This window comes from Salmo trutta, chromosome 27 (assembly GCF_901001165.1).
Source record: "Salmo trutta chromosome 27, fSalTru1.1, whole genome shotgun sequence".
Lineage (NCBI taxonomy): Eukaryota > Metazoa > Chordata > Actinopteri > Salmoniformes > Salmonidae > Salmo > Salmo trutta.
This window is the reverse complement of record NC_042983.1, coordinates 22206499-22225374: the sequence shown is the minus strand read 5'-3', so window position 1 is coordinate 22225374 and position 18876 is coordinate 22206499. Positions and strand designations below refer to the sequence as shown.

General features: G+C 40.6%; 1 protein-coding gene across 1 annotated transcript in view; it reads left to right on the top strand.

The window, feature by feature from the left end:
* LOC115164601 (solute carrier family 15 member 4) overlaps window positions 1–17809 on the top strand; it is a 37959-nt gene extending 20150 nt beyond the window's left edge. Inside the window, exons 7-9 of the mRNA XM_029717256.1 lie at window positions 1081–1239; window positions 6940–7098; window positions 15761–17809. Coding sequence (XP_029573116.1) covers window positions 1081–1239; window positions 6940–7098; window positions 15761–15927 — 485 coding nt within the window. The 3' untranslated portion in view covers window positions 15928–17809. The remainder of the gene's footprint in view (window positions 1–1080; window positions 1240–6939; window positions 7099–15760) is intronic.
* Window positions 17810–18876: the final 1067 nt, after the last annotated feature.

The following is an 18876-nucleotide window of genomic DNA, read 5'->3' as shown; positions in this document are numbered from 1 at the left end:
CATCTATCGCTATACCGACCTGCTCTTGTTGAGTTGTGAACCACAATGCTGGCCCTCACCACATGGTGTGGGAAACATGCCAAAGAAGCTTTGACATTGAATTTTGAAGGCCAATGACATTGCCTTTTTTATCACTTTCAACAATCTGTTTAGCTAGTATTGAATATGTTCTATATTAGATGTCCGAAAGTAGCTCTAGTTTCATTTATTTTTACGCCCAGGGATAGGGCTCAAATGCCTTATATGATGTTTAAAAAGCAGTATATGTGTGCGTGTAATAAGTTGCTCTGGGCAGGGCAGCAACCGCCTTGCCTTGGATGGACAAGCAGTATTATAGGCTAGATAGATTATAAGGCCCCATCCCCTCTCAAATACAGCATTAAGTGTGGGGCGACGATAGGAGGATGTCTCTGGGAGTTATCTAGAAATAGCTGCTGCTTCCATGATAATGGTTATCGAATAAAGCTTTTAGGAATCAGCGGCTGCAGATGACAACTGCTAGGGGTGTTATTGTTGAGTTGATGGCTCTCTCTTCCATTACGAGCTTCTGTAATCACTGAGTGTGAGCGTGCAAATGTGCTCTTAATAAAGCACTGGCTTTGATTTGACACTTAAGCCCTAATGGACTGTCAGATCCCCCTAACTCCTGCAACAGAATATGTTTGGTTGTCTGTGTCTCTTAATTTAGAAAGCTTAGGACTTTTAACAAGTATTCTGTTTTTATGACCGTTGTATTTTGAGGGCAGGCATTTTTCCATCTGCCCTGTTTACGGTGTGAATGCATCTGCCATTTGTATTACTTGTTGGGGCTTGAGAAAGTGGTGCATGTCGGCAAAGATTTTTTTTTTTAAAAGCTGAATCAGTCCAAGTTAATCAGCAAAGGGGATAGCCATTGCTTTCTTTCGTAGTGTTTTCTTTTCCCTCATTAGTTATGTAAAAGTATCTAAATATTTTAATAATCCAGAATAGAGAGTTCCGAAAGACGGGAACACGTTTTTGTTTCCATCTGTGTCTTTATATATGCAGTGACATAATTCAAGCATCTCGACCTAAATACGTTTTGTGCCTCCACCCCTACAGGTATACTGGAGACGAAACGACTTGAGATCATCAAGTCTAATGGCACATTCGACCAGGTATTTGGCGATGTCATCTACTACGCAGCAGATCTGCCTATATGGTGGCAGGTACCTCAGTATGTGCTCATCGGAATCAGCGAAATCTTTGCCAGCATCGCAGGTGAGTAGAAAGCTGTTCTGTTGCCCAGTGGACATAGAAATGGTTCAAGGATGCTTATTTTGCATATATACCATTATAAAGAGATGCAGAGATCTGATAATGACGATGATAATTGTCTAACAGATTTGGTTAACAATTATAATTTGGTCTTGCAGTCAATACTAGATGGTAGATGGTTAGCATTCCTATCTTGATTACAGCACTACCATTATCCGGTAGGCAATAATGGCAGGTTTTGTTAAAGGGCAAGTTGAAGTGCAGTAGTCAATGTAAAAGTAAAGTAGTCTTTAGCGTGCGTTGTGATGAATAGTCCTCCTCTCCTCCAGCCTTTGAACAACCTGACATTGATGTTTCCTCTGTTCATTCTTAAGACTCCAATCAATGGTTATTTTCTAAAACACAAAAACCCTTCCTGCATCCTTACATTTGTGTAGCAGCCGTTGTCTGAGCTATTGTTGAAATTGCTAGGTAAGGAGGGAGGGATCAATCAGTGGGGATTGATTTTACCCAGGGCCTAAAATTAACACCCACCACCCACCAAATGCGGGTAGATTTTGGCATTGGCGGGTAAGATGACTTTCACCAGCCACGTTGGCAGGTGGTCAGGGCTCCACAGTGTGAGAATTCCACTCGTATTTGTGAATACAAATAGTCAACTATGATTACATTTTACAGTATACTGTAGCAAAAAAAATGCTGCAGTAGCTGTTTTCAAAGTTTTTCTGCTGTTTTTGTTTCGTAGATGGTAAATTAATTGCACTAAGTCAAATAACTACGAATCCGATAGCCTATCCCACCTCACGCTGCAACACTGCCTGTCTGGGCCCTGTTTTTCTATGTTTGAGTTCCAACTGGTAGCATAGCTGTGGGAAGTAGGGTGCTAAGGGTGCTGCAGCGCCCCTGAAAAATCTGTTTTTTTAATTCACAAAGGTAGTGCACTGGGCCTTTACTAGTATTAGCGGACCGATATAGACGTCTGTAGAGCCAGCAAAAATATTATTTCCCAGCATCTCTGCTTTGGCAAAAAGGTAGTTGTATAATCAAGTAAAGTATCTTGCAGGGTTCAATAGTTGTTGCCATGTCCCCTTCAGAAATGAAGGCTATTCCATGTGAGAAATTGCCAAAAAACTGAAGATATCGTACAACGCTGTGTACTACTCCCTTCACAGAACAGCGCAAACTGGCTCTAACCAGAATAGAAAGAGTGGGAGGCCCCAGTGCACGACTGAGCAAGAGGACAAGTACATTAGTGTCTAGTTTGAGAAACAGACGCCTCACAAGTCCTCAACTGGCAGCTTCATTAAATAGTACCTGCAAAACACCAGTCTCAACGTCAACAGTGAAGTGGCGACTCCAGGATGCTGGCCTTCTAGGACAAGTTAATCCATGTTCGAATAAGGCTGTAACGTAACAGAATTTGGGGAAAGTCAAGGGGTCTGAAGACTTTGCGATTTGCACTGTATGTGGGCTCAGTGTATGGGCATGGCAAAGATCAAAGAAGATGCTACAATATGGATCTGTAGATAATTATTATGCCAACAATCATATGTTTGAAAGTGAAACTAATTCACGCTGTTCTACTCAGAGAAAGTGAAGTTATGCTTTGAATCGTGGATATGAATTGTCAGTTGTGCAGAAATCCTTTGCATGTCAAATCTTTGTCATTCTTGTGTGTGGTGACATACTTTTCAACTGCAAAGCCTACAAGCACAAAATGACAGGCTAGGCTATTTTCTTCCGCTTGCCCTTGATTGAACAACTGTTGCTCCAAGATAGATGTTGGCGTCGTCATTTCATTGTCATCACCGTAGCAATCGACTGAAGAACAGCTTTACTGTTGACTTAAGAACGTCTATTCACATGAGGAGATGCAGTATTAGCAAATCCTACAATCTGTCCTCCCTCATATCTTTGAAGGTTGAGGTATTGTTAGATGTAGATATTACATAAGCTGTCCATTCTGGCTCTACAAGCAGAGTGCCATTGAAATCAATAGAATCCTACCTCATTATTTTCTTTCTATTTCTCCTGAAATCATGATCATTACCAGGCTCGGGCTTCAGTTTCGGACAGATTTCAATTACCTGGAGGACTGGGGTTGTTGACACCTCTCTCCATGATTGCGTCATCCTCCCATCTGTCTATTAGGTGCACTGTCATTGCAGTCACTTCGTCACTATATGTATTTTTACATTGCATAGTTTCAAAAAATAAGTCCACAAGGTCTATTGTATCATATAAGAGGTATATTTTTTTTGCTAGATGTTTCTGGAGATTGTGTTTCTTCTCTTCTTTAGCCCAAAAATGGCATCTCCACATAGGAGACTCAGTGTTTAGTCTTTGTATTGTGCCTCGTAGGGTAGACTGAAATGTGAGCCAGATGACTGAGTGGTCTGCCAAAGCATTCAACACTGTCTTGAGTGAAGCCCCCTGCATCCAGTCATCCACTTTCTTCTGGCACCCATAGACTGACTCATTCTAGAGAAGTGACTGTGCCATGGCCATAAGCTCTGTGGATCCCCCTAGATGTCATTACAATGGCCGACCATGTTGGTTGTTATGGAGGGATTGGTGTCAATGGCAGTTCTGCCACCCTATGGCCCTTGGAAGCATTACTGCTTACAACTTCAACTAGGCCTAGTCCTAACCAGGGGAAAATTACACTGTAGGTAGATGTTGTGTGGCTGAGGGCGGATGCAAAGACATTGCACAGATACAAAGAAAATGAACTAACCGGATTAATTAAATTGAACATGATTAAGTTATGTTTGGAACAGCGTACACATTGGTTTGCCCGAGGTGTCTATTAAAAAACTACTGGCAGTCACACTTTACTCCAATATCAGAATGCCCATGAAATTCAAATACAGACAGAAGAAAGCTGTGGGGAGCCCTAAAATAAACCTCCCCCACTGGGTATATCTTCAAGGAAAATTGGTTGACTGAATTGTGACATATGTCTGGAAAAACAGTTTCCCCTTGGTCTTTTTCTGTTAGAATAAATCCTTTTAATACATCTAGGTTCCCACCTCCTCCACTACAATTCCTTCAGCCTCAGAGGGACTAGGGTAATTCTGTTCTTATACACCACCCGCAGTTCTCCTGCTTTCAGGCACTAAGAATATACGAAAACTTTGCAAAATGATCCCCTCTGGGATTTTTAATTATGTATTGCTCTTTTGAAAATGTTAAAGGCTAATGTTATTTTCCAAGAAAGAAAAATCACCCCTGCAACACAGCCCTCGGGAGAAAGCTTAATAAAATTTTTTAACTTTCTCGTTCCCTTTTGAATAATTCCGCCTCTTGGTGCAAGAAGGTCAGGCTGTTTTGTTTTGCGTATGGTTGGGAAGCGGACATCATTATTATTCCATCTCGACTCATTGTATCCACCTCCACATAGACAAGTAGGGGATTCATTGAAAATTGTCCTGCAAATACCTCTCTTCACTACAGATCCCATTGTACTGCTGTGCATTGTCTGAGAAACCTCATGCATTCCCCCTATGATATGTAGGCTATTACAGCTTTTTTCATTTGCTGTGAAAAGGTTACCTGAGGATACAAATAAATAAATGTTTTCAGGTGGAAACAAATGGAAAGGTCAGGTATGTTGTGGCAGAGCGTTTGACAGTGTAATAAAGTGTTCACGCCACATTCTTTTTTTTCTATTAGTAACGTTTATTTTGTTTCACTCCTCCCTCTGTATCATAACAAGCTACGTTAGTCCCAGTCCAGGTAACTGTGAGAGGAGTCCTGTATCATAACAAGCTACGTTAGTCCCAGTCCAGGTAACCGTGAGAGGAGTCCTGTATCATAACAAGCTACGTTAGTCCCAGTCCAGGTAACTGTGAGAGGAGTCCTGTATCACAACAAGCTACGTTAGTCCCAGTCCAGGTAACTGTGAGAGGGGTCCTGTATCACAACAAGCTACGTTAGTCCCAGTCCAGGTAACTGTGAGAGGGGTCCTGTATCATAACAAGCTACGTTAGTCCCAGTCCAGGTAACTGTGAGAGGGGTCCTGTATCATAACAAGCTACGTTAGTCCCAGTCCAGGTAACTGTGAGAGGGGTCCTGTATCATAACAAGCTACGTTAGTCCCAGTCCAGGTAACTGTGAGAGGGGTCCTGTATCATAACAAGCTACGTTAGTCCCAGTCCAGGTAACTGTGAGAGGGGTCCTGTATCATAACAAGCTACATTAGTCACAGTCCAGGTAACTGTGAGAGGAGTCATGCATTGCATGCATTTTTTTGGTAATTTTTCCCTCAGAGGAAGGTGTAAAAAGGCATCCTTAAAACCCAATCAGATTCCGAGACTCCATCAAAAATCGAATTCTCATTTATCTGACTTTCATTTATTTGCATGTCCAGCCCTTATTTAGCTTCACAATGAAGTATTTTATTTTCAGGGCAACCAAGGCTATAAGTAGAACACTAAACCATTTTGACACAAACTATTGCGTTCATTAGTCGTACTGACAAAAAAAAGTTCAGCCAAAGCAAAACCCTGATAAATGAATTTATATAAATGCTGTAAGTAACATTTTTGCTCACTGGGAAATTAATATCCAACTAGTCAGTGACAAATGTGTGGCATTTGGAGTTTGACAGCCACTATGAGCTTATTATAGACACTGTCCTGTGATTTCCTATTGTCTATGTAAAATAACCCTTTACCTTCTAGCGACTTTTGTGTACCTTGTGAGTGTCAAAACATTTTACACTTACATGTTCCTGTGAGTCTCAGCTTTTCATAGATAGCTTTTAACAATTTGCACTCTACAGACGTCCTTGTCTCAAACACAGCTCTAGCTCAGCCCCCGTTAATCACACAGACTAATGGTTGATGTCTATGGATGAAGAAGAAAGACAGATCCAATGGTAGTTAAACGCGCCAACGTTACAGTGGGACTCATTGGGTAACAGAGGCGCCCTAATCTCTCCTGACAGCTGCAGTTATAGGACCTAATTAGAAAAATCACAGGTTTGACGCGACATCTAATTATCAATGTCAGCTAGCAGGCAGGCAACTCTCATGGCAAAAGAAAAACCATTTGATCCCCTCTCTCTTGCTCTCCCTCCCCCTCAATCCCCTCCTCTGTCTCATGACACAAAATATTGAGATACTTTTCCAGAAACAATAGCAGCTGAATAGGTGCTTCAGACTGGTAGCCTGCTGGGGGGAGAACAGCTTTACGTTTCACTGATATTTAGCAGTCAAACAACGCTGCAGTGGGCCAAAGCCTCTATCTCATGTATATACATTTGTCAAGTGGTTATGGATGAAAGGCCTGTTATTCTAATGTAAATCTAATCTCTAAATTGGAGCTCTACAGTGATTCATTGGAGTTGCTTCCGTAGTGATTGTCCCTTGGCTACTGTGTCAAGGTGGGACCCATGGGTAATGAGTCATCCTCACTGTGACACACAGTCTGCTGCTGACCACTATTCTACAGCCACATTCACACATGGCCAATGGGCTGTCCTTTGCCAAAGTCATCGAAAAAACACTTTGAACTGTTCATCGCCCCCAGCCAGGGTACAGATATGGATGTTGTTTGCCCAGAGTCTAGAAATGTGTTTGGATCAATGTTAGCATCAGTCAATGTTTACTCTGTATGGCCAGATGTACTGCATGGGGGTTTACTTGTTAGTATTTCTAGTTTATTCGATGAGTTAAGTGTCTCCGTCTCCTCTTCCAGGTCTGGAGTTTGCCTACTTAGCTGCCCCCAGGTCCATGCAGAGTGCCATCATGGGGCTGTTCTTCTTCTTCTCTGGGATTGGCTCCTTCGTGGGTTCCGGCCTACTGTCCATAGTCTCCCTCAAAGGGATTGGCTGGATGTCCTCCCACAAGGATTTTGGTAAGAGAGCAAACACACAGCCAATACAAGCTCTTAAAGCAGGTTCTTATGAAACAATGTTCATTACTCATGTTAGAGGAGGTGGGCAGGCTCTTCAGAGAGAAGCAATGTGATTGAGAATGATGGTGTATTGTATCGACTCAGCCTGCATAATGATCTGTATACGGACTCTAGGGAAACCTGTCGGCGCAATGGGCCTTAAACATAGCCTCTGAACTGCCGTCAACACACTGGTCATTGATCTTTATGAACACAGTTTTCCGGGGATGAGGAAAACTATGATATTATGCTTCTCATGCACAATGTCTTGCGTTTTTATAGATGTTACTGTAAAATTGGTTTGACAGAACATCATCAGTGTGACAAATTACTGTTATCCTCATATAGCAGAACACCGTATTGACACTTGGATTACTTCAGCAGTATTTAGTCTCACAACATCAACGTAAATGTATTTCCTGGGGGACGAGCCACAAGAACTTTCATTTCTCGTCCTGATTTTAAAATCTACTCAAGGAGTTAGTAAATGAGTTGATCCGAAGAAGGAAAAAATGACCTGGTTCAATTCTCTTGTTTTAACAGTGTTTTCCGTAATAAATAGAGATGTCAGACTAACAACAAAAGGTTTGTGTAACTCCGTCGTAGTGCTAGACTAAATGGCGTGGCGCTGGCAGCAAATGGATGTGTTCCCTGGTGAGAGGAGCCTCCCGGCCCAAATGCACCTTCCTGGGAGTGTGCAGTAAATAAGACCGCACTGTAAGTTGTTTACCCATAAACACCTAATAGCTCATTAATACAGTGTGCCGACAGGTTGGGAGGTATTTTTGATGATGTAAGCACTTGGAGATGCTTGGCATGGCTTCCTAAATCCATCCCTCGCCTTCCCTAGGGGCCGTTTGTTTTGTAAGCATCATTTGATTGTTAAACGAGACCCCAGTTTGCCTGCGAGCTTTCTTTCTCTCGCTCTCTCTCTCCTTTTTGAAAAAGTCATTTAAAGAGAGACCGAACAGCATAAGGCGGTCGATCAAACAGAATAAACATCCAGGTGGCCAAAGCTTTAGCCTCAAAGCCTGTCAGAAATCAGTTTGTTGTGCTGTTGTCTTTTCCACTTACTTTGCTGGGCTTTACCCCCCCCCCCCCACACTCCTGTGACTCAGCAGCGCTCTTATTTACATGGCTGAGGGATGTGTGATGCGGAGGCGGAGCGAAGTGGAGTGAAGCATGGATTACTCAGCTCACCAAGCTCCTGTTTAAAGTGGTGCAGGCTTGAGGACAGACACCCAGTATTAATCACAGGCTGGGGGCCTGATTACACAGCCCACTCCTCTTAAGTAAAGCTGCCACTGGGGCACACCAGAGAGCTGGCAAGCTAGCTAGCTACCTCCTTGGCATGCTGGAGGCTACTACTCACCTCTCTGTCACACTACACAACCTCCTCTCTTCTAATCCACACAAACTAGCAGCAGACATGTACAGGTAAAGAAGCAAAGTTAGATACATTGATACAGACAAAATCTGTCCAAATGTAAAAGCATATGCTTTTGGTAACTAGTATTTGTATTATGTATTGGACTTGGTGACACCACATACTGTATGACTGGTCATTATCACATTCCTTTATGTGGTCCTAGAAAAGGCAGCCATCGTCTCCTCTGACGGAGACTGCAATGTGCTCAGTTAACCCCACGGGTAAAGTCAACGAAAGGTCAACCTTCTGCCTTTGTTTGTACACCTAAAGATGGTTTATTCTGCTGAAACGGGTGCTCCTTTCAGTTGTTGCCCAATGTATGTATTTATTCATACATCATTGACTTTTAGGAACACAGAGCGTGATGCTCTGAGTATGTAGCTGCAGTCAAGACCAGGAAATGGCCTTTTTATTTTTATTCTACCGCATTCTAGTCCTGACTGATCCAGGATCAGATGTCAGGGGATTTTGGACATTCACAGTTTGGGTTGATACCCTCATATCCTGCTCACGGACCATTGGGTGACGCTTAGTGAAATGTCAGTGTTTTAATGGGGGCGCAAAGGTTCCAGAAAAGGAGAAATGCTCAGAGCTATTCATCTTTCAAGAACTCTTGAGATTACAGCTACAATATCAGGTATTCTTAATAATATGATACACTATGGATGTGGACAACTATTCGTCAAACATTTCACTCCAAAATCACGGTCATTAATATGGAGTTGATCCCCCCTTTGCTGCTATAACAGCCACCACTCTTCTGGGAAGGCAATCCACTAGATGTTGGAACATTGCTGCGGGGACTGGCTTCCATTCAGCCACAAGCATTAGTGAGGTCGGGCACTGATCTTGGGCGATTAGGCCTGGCTCACAGTCGGCGTTCCAATTCATCCCAAAGGTGTTCGATGGGGTTGAGGTCAGGGCTCTGTGCAAGCCAGTCAAGTTCTTCCACACTGATCTCGACAAACCATTTCTGTATGGACCTCGCGTTGAGCACAGGGGCATTGTCATGCTGAAACAGGAAAGGGCCTTCCCCAAACTGTTGCCACACGGTTGGAAACACAGAATCGTCTAGAATGTAATTGTATGCTGTAGCGTTTACATTTCCTTTCACTGGAATTAAGGGGCCTAGCCCAAACCATGAAAAACAGCCCCAAACCATTATTCCTCCTACACCACATTTTTACAGTTTGCACTATGCATTCGGGTAGGTACAGTGGTTCCTCCTTTAAAAGTTGCAGCGTACTGCAGCGCAGCTTGTATGGTGCCACAGAATTCTATGGCGCGTTATTTAAGTGTGAACCACTGGCACCATTAATGCTAGTTTGACCACCAGAGGGAATCTTTGAGAAGCATTTGGTAGCCTTTAATAATGGCTGTACTAGAGATTGCGGGCACGTGGGAGACCAGGGTTCAATTCCCCAACGGGGAGGAAGTAGTAGGCTGTCCTTGTAAATAAGAATTTGTTCTTAACTGATTCCATATGTGTTATTTCATAGTTGTGATATCTTCAAAGAAAAACCCCGGAATGAGTAGGTGTGTCCAAACTTTTGACTGGTACTTGCTTAATTAATTTGATTAATATTATGGTGTTTTTATTCCAAGTAAAACAAAAAACCCTCTGGGTTTTCGTTAGGATGGAACGGAAAATATGGCGCTGTACAACGTGACAATCAGGAGTACAGTACTGGTCTATTTAGCTAAAGAATCCAGTGTCCTGCGGGCACGTGGGAGACCGGGGTTCATTTCCCGTCAGGGAGGAAGGAGTAGGCTGTCCTTGTAATTAAGAATTTGTCCTTAACTGACTTGCCTAGTTAAATAAAGGTTACACTAAGAGCATAACATTTAAGCACCCTCATTTTCTAACTAACAGAGATTTTAGTGAAAATAAAAATCTCATTGATTTTATCAAGACCAGTCCCCATGCTTGTCTCAGAGCAGTGCGAAACGGTGCTAAAATAGTTGTAGGCTATTGCTTCAAATCCTATTGCTTCTAACTTCAATATGCTCTTTAAATAAATAAGACCTACACCACTTTTAACAGCACATTACTCAACACTAGTGAGACTCATGTTGCCTATGGTAGGCCTACAGTATATCGAAAAATATGACGTGACTCTCCGCCAATAATTACATATAGAGGATATTTCTGTAATTCACTGATATTTATTCCCGTAGTAATTCGTTATGGATCCATAACTAAATAAACATTGGCAGTTTGAAAGAGTATTTTTATCATTTTATTAATGAAAGCATAAAGATGCCATTATTAGTTACATTGTTTTAGTTTGAACCTGCAGACTGGCACTAAGAACAGAACAACAGCAACGTTTCCCTAGTCAGCGCCATTATTAGTGCAATGCCCCTTAAAGTGTTGCCAGTATGGCGGGCTGGGGGTCCACCCCTTCCTCCTCCTCCCTTCCCCATGGGCTAGGTCGGTCTTCTGTGCACGGCTCTGTGCGGTCTACAATTTTTTTTTCTGAGGTCTTGGCTGATTTCTTTAGATTTTCCCATGGTGTCAAACAAAAAGGCACTGAGTTTGAAGGTAGGCCTTGAAATACATCCACAGGTACACCTCCAATTGACTCAAATGATGTCAATTAACCTATCAGAAGCTTCTAAAGCCATGACATCATTTTCTGGAATTTTCCAAGCTGTTTAAAGGCACAGTCAACTTAGTGTATGTGAACTTCTGACCCACTGGAATTGTGATACAGTGAATTATAAGTGAAATAATCTGTCTGTAAACAATTTTGGGAAAAATTACTTGTCATGCGCAAAGTACATGTCCTAACTGACTTGCCAAATCTATAATTTGTGGAGTGGTTGAAAAACGAGTTTTAATGACTCCAACCTAAGTGTATGTGAACTTCCGACTTCAACTGTACAGCAAAATGTCTCCCTTTTGAAAGGAAAAAAAACTTCTTTTTTTTTAATGCTGTAAATGCCATCTGATCAACTCTCAATAACTTTCAATCTAACAGCAGAAGCCTGTTATTTCCTTTAATGGTGTCAGAGTTCTGCATAGTGATTTCTCTATAGATAGGCTAATAATGGTATTGATAGAGACAATTATCAATGTATTTACAATTACCCATACTCATGATTGCTCTACTGAATCCATTTCGTCTAGTCAATCCAGAAGTTTTGCAGCAGAATATGTTCAGGCACAGTTGAAAACAACCTGCATTGATCCCCTTCACTAAATGAATTTTGTACCAGAAAATGGTATTGAATGCCTTGAAGTGTGAAACTGTTGCAACATTGCATTTAGAGCTTAAATGTATTGATCAACTTCAAAAACCTTAAATTGATATTGACATGATCCATCTCTACACAACATGACTTGCTCAAATACAGTACAACAGCCCAGTTATACAGTGGCATGGTTATTGCTACACACACTGTAAAAAAGACCCTTGGGCCACACAGCTATGGCTGAAGACCATCTCAGGGGTCTGTGTTGTTATTGTTATTATTATTATTATTTATTATTATTATTATTATTATTATTGCATAATGAACTCATCGTGGTGGCTAGAATCATATTCAGAGGCAAACAGACACGGAAGTTCCCTTCAGCGTCCCAACTCTGGATAGCGCTGCATTCTTCCTACATATCGATTGAGTTGCACTTTTCCCTCCCCTACTCAGCATTTGGCTGTTTTAAATACTTGTAAAATATTTATGTGGTTTGTTAATGGTTTATACATGTTTTTTTCTTTTGCTGCCGTAATTGCCACACTTTTGAAAGTGCTTAGCAGCCAAGTGGGCTCTGGGGGTGGGCGTGAAGGAAGGAAGGAGGGAGGGAGGCAGACTAATGAAATTCGGTAAGTACCATTACAAAAAATGTAAACCTTGCGCAATTTTTCAAACACATCCCATAAACACGTTTTCCGCTAATCAGTTGTCCCCTGATATTCCCCCGGAGCCAGTTATATTACTTATCCTCCAGTGATGTTTATTAAATCTATAAAACACTACACAATTAAGGTCAATGAATGGGGTGCTCTTTCCCCTCAACATGTATTTAATCAGCTGCAAGGATATGCATATTCTTGGTACCATTTGAAAGGAAACACTTTGAAGTTTGTGTAAATGTGAATTGAATGTAGGAGAATATAACACAATAGATCTGATAGAAGAAAATACAAAGAAAAAACCAAAGTCTTTTTCTACCACCATCTTTGAAATGCAAGAGAAAGGTCAGAGTTCTAGCCATCACTCTGGTTGTAATTCATATAGTGTCCACAAGATGACAGCAGTGTGTGTTTCAGATGGATAACTTGAAGAATGATTGATTGACCGACAAGACTTTTAGTGTGAAGTCCTACACCCCGTCTAGGATCTCTGAGGAATAGATAGGAACGTGATTTGACTCGTTCAAACAACGCTTAGGGTAAGATTTTCACAGATTCCTTTCTTTGCAAATTGAACGAGTGGTAATACAAAATCGATCGCGCGTGCTATATGGACCTTTTTTAGTATATGAAAAAGGATTTTGTCTAACAAAACGACACTTCATGTTAACTCTGGGACCTTTTGGATGATAAATCAAAGCAAGATTTCAGAATGTAAGTACACATTTCACCTTCAGAGGTGAATTTTTCAAACCTATCTCGTTGAAAAAGTGTTTTGTTGTTAGGAGCTCTCCTCAAACAATAGCATGGCATTTTTTTGCTGTAATAGCTACTGTAAATTGGACAGTGCAGTTATTTTAACAAGAATTTAAGCTTTCAGCTGATATAAGACACTTATATGTACCGACTGTTGTTTCTCTAAAATCTGTGATCTTGACATAACGCGCTGCATGATTTACAACTGTCCCGTTGACGGAACGCCAATCCTTAAGTTAAGGTCAATGTATGGGGTGTTCTTTCCCCTCAACATGTATTTATTCAGCTGCAGTTCTGCCTTGGCCTCTCTGCTCTCCCAGTCCCCTTAAAGCCATCACCCCTGTTTAATTAAAGCTGTGCTTGCAGGCTGAGTGTCAGCTATCGATTTGAAATACAAGCAGCAGACTCTCTGCCAGTATACCCATACCCCCTGTGCTAGCCTGCTGTGTGCACTGTTTTATTCCCTATGAATTATTCAACATTACGTCGGAATCTATTCTTTGGTCTTTTACTTACATATTAAACATGTCCCAGCTTGAGTGAGGCGGGGAGCACCAGCGAAAAAGGCCTGATGGAAAAAGATTTTGTTTGGCTCCTCCATTATATTTCTACACTGATACACTGGTGGAGCTTAACCTATTGTAGAATCACAAAATGACTGTCGCCAGTCTAATTAGGAGAGAAATTTCCTGTCCTTTTGAATGTTAGATTAAATGTTTTCAATTAGTGAAAATACATTCACATAGATGGGCAGCGCTGTTGAATCGTATGCCGTTTTTATCTCAATATCAAATCATTTCTGCATTTCTGCAACAATTAAGTACCTTACTGTAATTTGTTTTCAGTTAAAATGGTCAAAAATAAACAGCTTCTTAGCCAAGAGAAATGTCTCATGCAAGAATTTTACTAGGACTGTCTGGGAGTGGTCTGAGGTGGAGAGCGGAAAACTGAAAATGTGCTGTTATTGGCAGAGGTTTGGAACAGCCGTCAAATGAATAGCTGTGATTTGCATTAGAAGTGCTTCTGGCTGAACAGCAAGGCCAGTAAACCACACTGCCATGGGTGGAAAGCTTCTCTAATGCCAACAAAATTGTCAGACAATGTTCCGTTTAAGTTTCAAAATGGAGGATTTAGTGCAGCTGTCGGCTTTTCCCTTCATGTCAAACTATAGCGGGGGAAAAACAAGATTTTGTTTAGAATTCCCCTCCAGTGTTTGTTTGAATAGGGACAACCAATTAGAAGTGCCAACATTCAGAAGTAAAGACTGCAATAGCTGGGTGCAAATATAAACCTCGGAAAGAGGCTTCTTAGTAATGATCCACTGCTAAAACTGGAGCCTGGTCATATTTAACTGAGAAAGAAGGGTGCCAAATGTTTTATCTTATTAAGACCGAAGGGTAATGTTGTCTTGGACAATTTGAATTCTATAGTACTACAGATACAAGGTGGTGATATGGGTTGCTGAGTTGCTCTAACAAGGGTCTATGTAGGAGAGATGCCAACCAGTCGGTTTGTACTGAATATGGTCAGATTTTCTATGACATGCTATGCCAGTGTCTCCAATACACACACACACACACACACACACACACACACACACACAGCTCTTATTTCAATCCCACTAAGCCAGAGTGAAGGTCAAACAAGGAAGTGAGCAGCATTGTGATTCTTGCTTTTTATTGCATCTGTTCCTCTGAGGGAACAGTCCTTTAATAGTGTTGAGACTCCCTGCCTCGCCATACAGCTGAGGGTCCAGACTGTTCTGTTATTTCTCATGCTTAAATCCCAGATCCTCAATAATACCCTCCATATGATCATTGAAGTGTGGGGTCAAACTGCGTCGAACATCTCATAAGTAAATAAGACCAGACGAAAGCAGCTTCCCTCTGCACTTTGACAGAGCTGTTTCTTCTCATGCACAAGCCACTTCAGACAGATCTCCTTTCATTTATCTCGAAAGAGCGAGCTAAACATGGAAACAGAACAACTTTTGTTGCCATGTGACATTGCCAGGTTATGCCCATGCAGATGTAGGGTCTTAATTTGATCACTGTTGTTGCCGTGGTGTATTTGTAGTGTATTTGAGTTCTACAAATGCTTCTAAAGTTTGTAATTTCCACTTACAAATTTGACTTGATTTGCCCTAACCAAAAATCTATCAGCCCCTACAAAAATGGGCATTCCATTATAATCCACATAATTATTTACTTTTCCTGTTGCTGCAGGATTATTTTTCTGCTGTAGCAAACTGGCTCAAATTAAGATCCTACATCTGTATGCCTGAATGAACAGTATGTATCCCTTTAATGTGGAACGCTGCTTTGTGATGTTGCGGTCATGCTCCCATCCGACTCTTTCTCCCACTCTGCAGGTTGCATCAACCACTGCTGTTTGTCATGTTTTGCTCTTTCAATAACCCTTATTTATTGTGACTCACGATTCATTACATCTGCATCATACCCTCTTCTCTCTCCATCTCTTCCTTTCTGCAGGTTCTTGTGGTGTCTCTTTCTGAGATGTTGCACTGATTTCTGTCATAACAATGCCCTGTGCCTCTCCCCTCTCGCCCTCCTCCTAGGTAACATCAATGACTCTCAGCTCAACTACTACTTCTTCCTACTAGCGGGGATCCAGGGCCTCACCCTGCTGGTCTTCCTCATCGTGTCGGTCAAGTATGACAAACAGAAGAGTAGTAAAGCAGGAAGTCAGAGGCAGGGTATCACTTCGTCTTGGTCCCATGACTGACCCCTGTCCATCTGACCTCACCCTACCTGCCTTAGTTTGTAGTAGTTAGTGCCAGAACACCTGCCTGATTTGGTACTGGATTCCCTACTTAATGGGTTTGTAAGACTATTACATTTTCAAAGCAAAAATATATTTCTACTCACATGAGATCAAGTTCATCTTAATGTATATTTCTTGTACAGTACCTTATTTAAAACATCATTACTGTGTTTGATCAGGGTGCCCTTGAATATGAATGGTGTAAATTTCAAAAATTTAAACCAATAATTTAACGTAAGCTGATCAAATGAATCCCAAATAACTCACTCCTATTGTCAGATAAGTAAGCATTACACGACTGTGGCCTTTTCACTGGTCCATAGATCAAATAACAATTTAAAACAAGGCACACTTTTTTGAAAAACCTGAGGCTTCATCGACTGACTGATCAGGTTTGTAGTCTTGTTTGTTTTCTCTTAAATCCTTTGATCATTTGCACTAGAGGAACTGTGCCATATTCAGACTGTATTGAACATTATTCAATTGTGATTAGGGGCTTGGTGTTTCCTTTATTACTTGTATAAACTTGTTTATGATTGGCATGTATAGGTTAATTAAATAGAAAAGTTGTAATTTGTTTTACTAACCGTTTTTTCAATATGGAGCTGTTTTCAGTCTTTAATGTTTAATGATGTAATACTGGTGCTTATACACTGAGTGAACAAAACATTAGGGTCTTTTAGACTACTACTTTTCCACTGTGCAATGATTTAATCAAACTTTTAATCTGATTACAAAAAAAAAAAAGATTATGACATGAAATGTATATAGTGCCAAGTTGATTCAACTTGAAAACCATTTTGGTATTTACCATCATCCTTTACTCAGACTTTTACCATCATCCTTTACTCCCTAGCCAGCAAAGGCACAATATTGTGTTGCTGAAACGGGATATTCTGTGATTGCTGCAGCAGAAAACGCAGTGAATTGTATCGTGAAAGTAAATGTTTTCATTAAGTTGACATTAGTTCAGACTGAACCACAATTTTAGAGTTACTGGTTTCTTTATGCACTTGTGGTGAAGGTTAAGATGAAAATGTTCATTTGCAGTATTAGTCTGACTGTTGACAATGTCTAGCCTCAGATTTGGATGTGTTAATGAATGTCTGTAGTCACCACATGGTGTCCTTATGGATAGACTGCACTTTTACATACTGTAGTTTTTGGGGGTTGTGACTAATGTATACTTATCATACGGTAGACAATGTTCAGAACACTCTATGTAATCCCTCTTATGTAGTTGGTATATTTCACCCCAGTCAAAGCTCTTTAATCGTTGACTCTGGCACTACAAAACTATATATGTTCTGTTAAATAGCAACATCCACAATGTTTTTTTTTCTTCCTTTACCCGACAAGTGATTGTTTAGGAACGATCTGCATGTTTGCTTTACCTACAGTAGACCTAAGTGAAAAACGTTAAAGCTGAAAGTAAGGTATTTTACAAACCAAAATCTACTCAGGGTTCAAGGGAGGTAGAATAATTGAATTATTAAAGAATACCAATACAATTGTTTAGAATAGTTAGTAAACTGTCTTTGAGATCTCATGAAGTATAGTTGTTTACAGATTCTCAGGTTGGTGGCTTGAATTGACCTTTTTAGCTAACACATTGAAACCATTTACTAACTCATTGACAATGGCTGAAAACATTATTTTGGCTGTTTATTATAGTGTTTGTTGGATGCATGGTGGTTCTTTTTTGGGTCAACTTAACAGCTTTTTAAGAAACATTTTCTGAAAATGTATTCTGTTTTAATTATGCTGGAGCATTGGTATTTTGAATGTTTTTTGTGTGGTTATTTTTGCTAATAAAATATGAATCAGTCTTTTCTACATTCGATACTAATGATTGACGTCTATTCTTTTAAAGATGCGTAAATGCCAAACCATAAGCATTTTAGTCATATTGATGCTGTATGTTTTACAACTGTATGTTAACTGTTATGGTAGCATGAGCATTCGCATATATTTGCCATAATCAGGGTTATATTATTTATCGATTACGGTAAGCCTCTTCCAGTCCTTTGTTACCCTATTATTCCTCTTAGACATGGGAGACACCCACTGGCAGGTTGGCATAGAATAGTTTGCATAACACAGAGCTTTTATTGTGACTCATGGGTGAAATTTAACATTTCCAGTGAGGCGAATGCATGTTTCATCAGACTGAGATTGAAATTGGCACGTCCCCACAAATCATGTGTTAATGCTTAGGCCTTACAGCTGAGGCAACAACTCCGGGCTGTTTCCTGTATAGTAAATTAGATGGAGTCTGGTGGTTGGATTCAGACCACACAAGAGTGTCAGAACAGACAGCTTGATGTTTGAACTTAACACAATGCCTCCAGGTTATAGCTGTGTGGCCGCTTCTTTCTCACAAAATTACTTTTTGGCAGATATGAGTGGTTATGGAGGAAGTCTTGAAGGGCAATAACATTGAAAAATACTGAATAATTGAGATATTGCTTTTGAGGTTCTGGGTTTAGGTCAGATTTATAGACCAGGCTTTACAAAGCAGTGGAGTTGGAGTGCTGTAAGCTATTTATGAGTCAATTGTTTCTAATGTGTATTTCTATTCATTATCTAGACCAGGTATTCCCAAACTGGGGTACGTGCAATAAAAATGTGATTCACATTTTAAAAAAAACATTTACATATTTGTTTTCTTCACATTTTCAAGCAGTCTGTTTATATTTTCCAACGGGGCTATACATTTGGGTGAATTTATTTTTTTATAGATTTATTTTTTAAATTCTTGCATGAGTAGCCTCGTTTCACTGCCAAAAATAAAATTAAACCATCTATTGTTCAGCGAAATAACAACACAATGTCAAATACAGGTAGCCTAGTCAAATAATTAACTTCCAATCACATTAACCGTTACTCTCTTGCGGGAATTCCACAAAC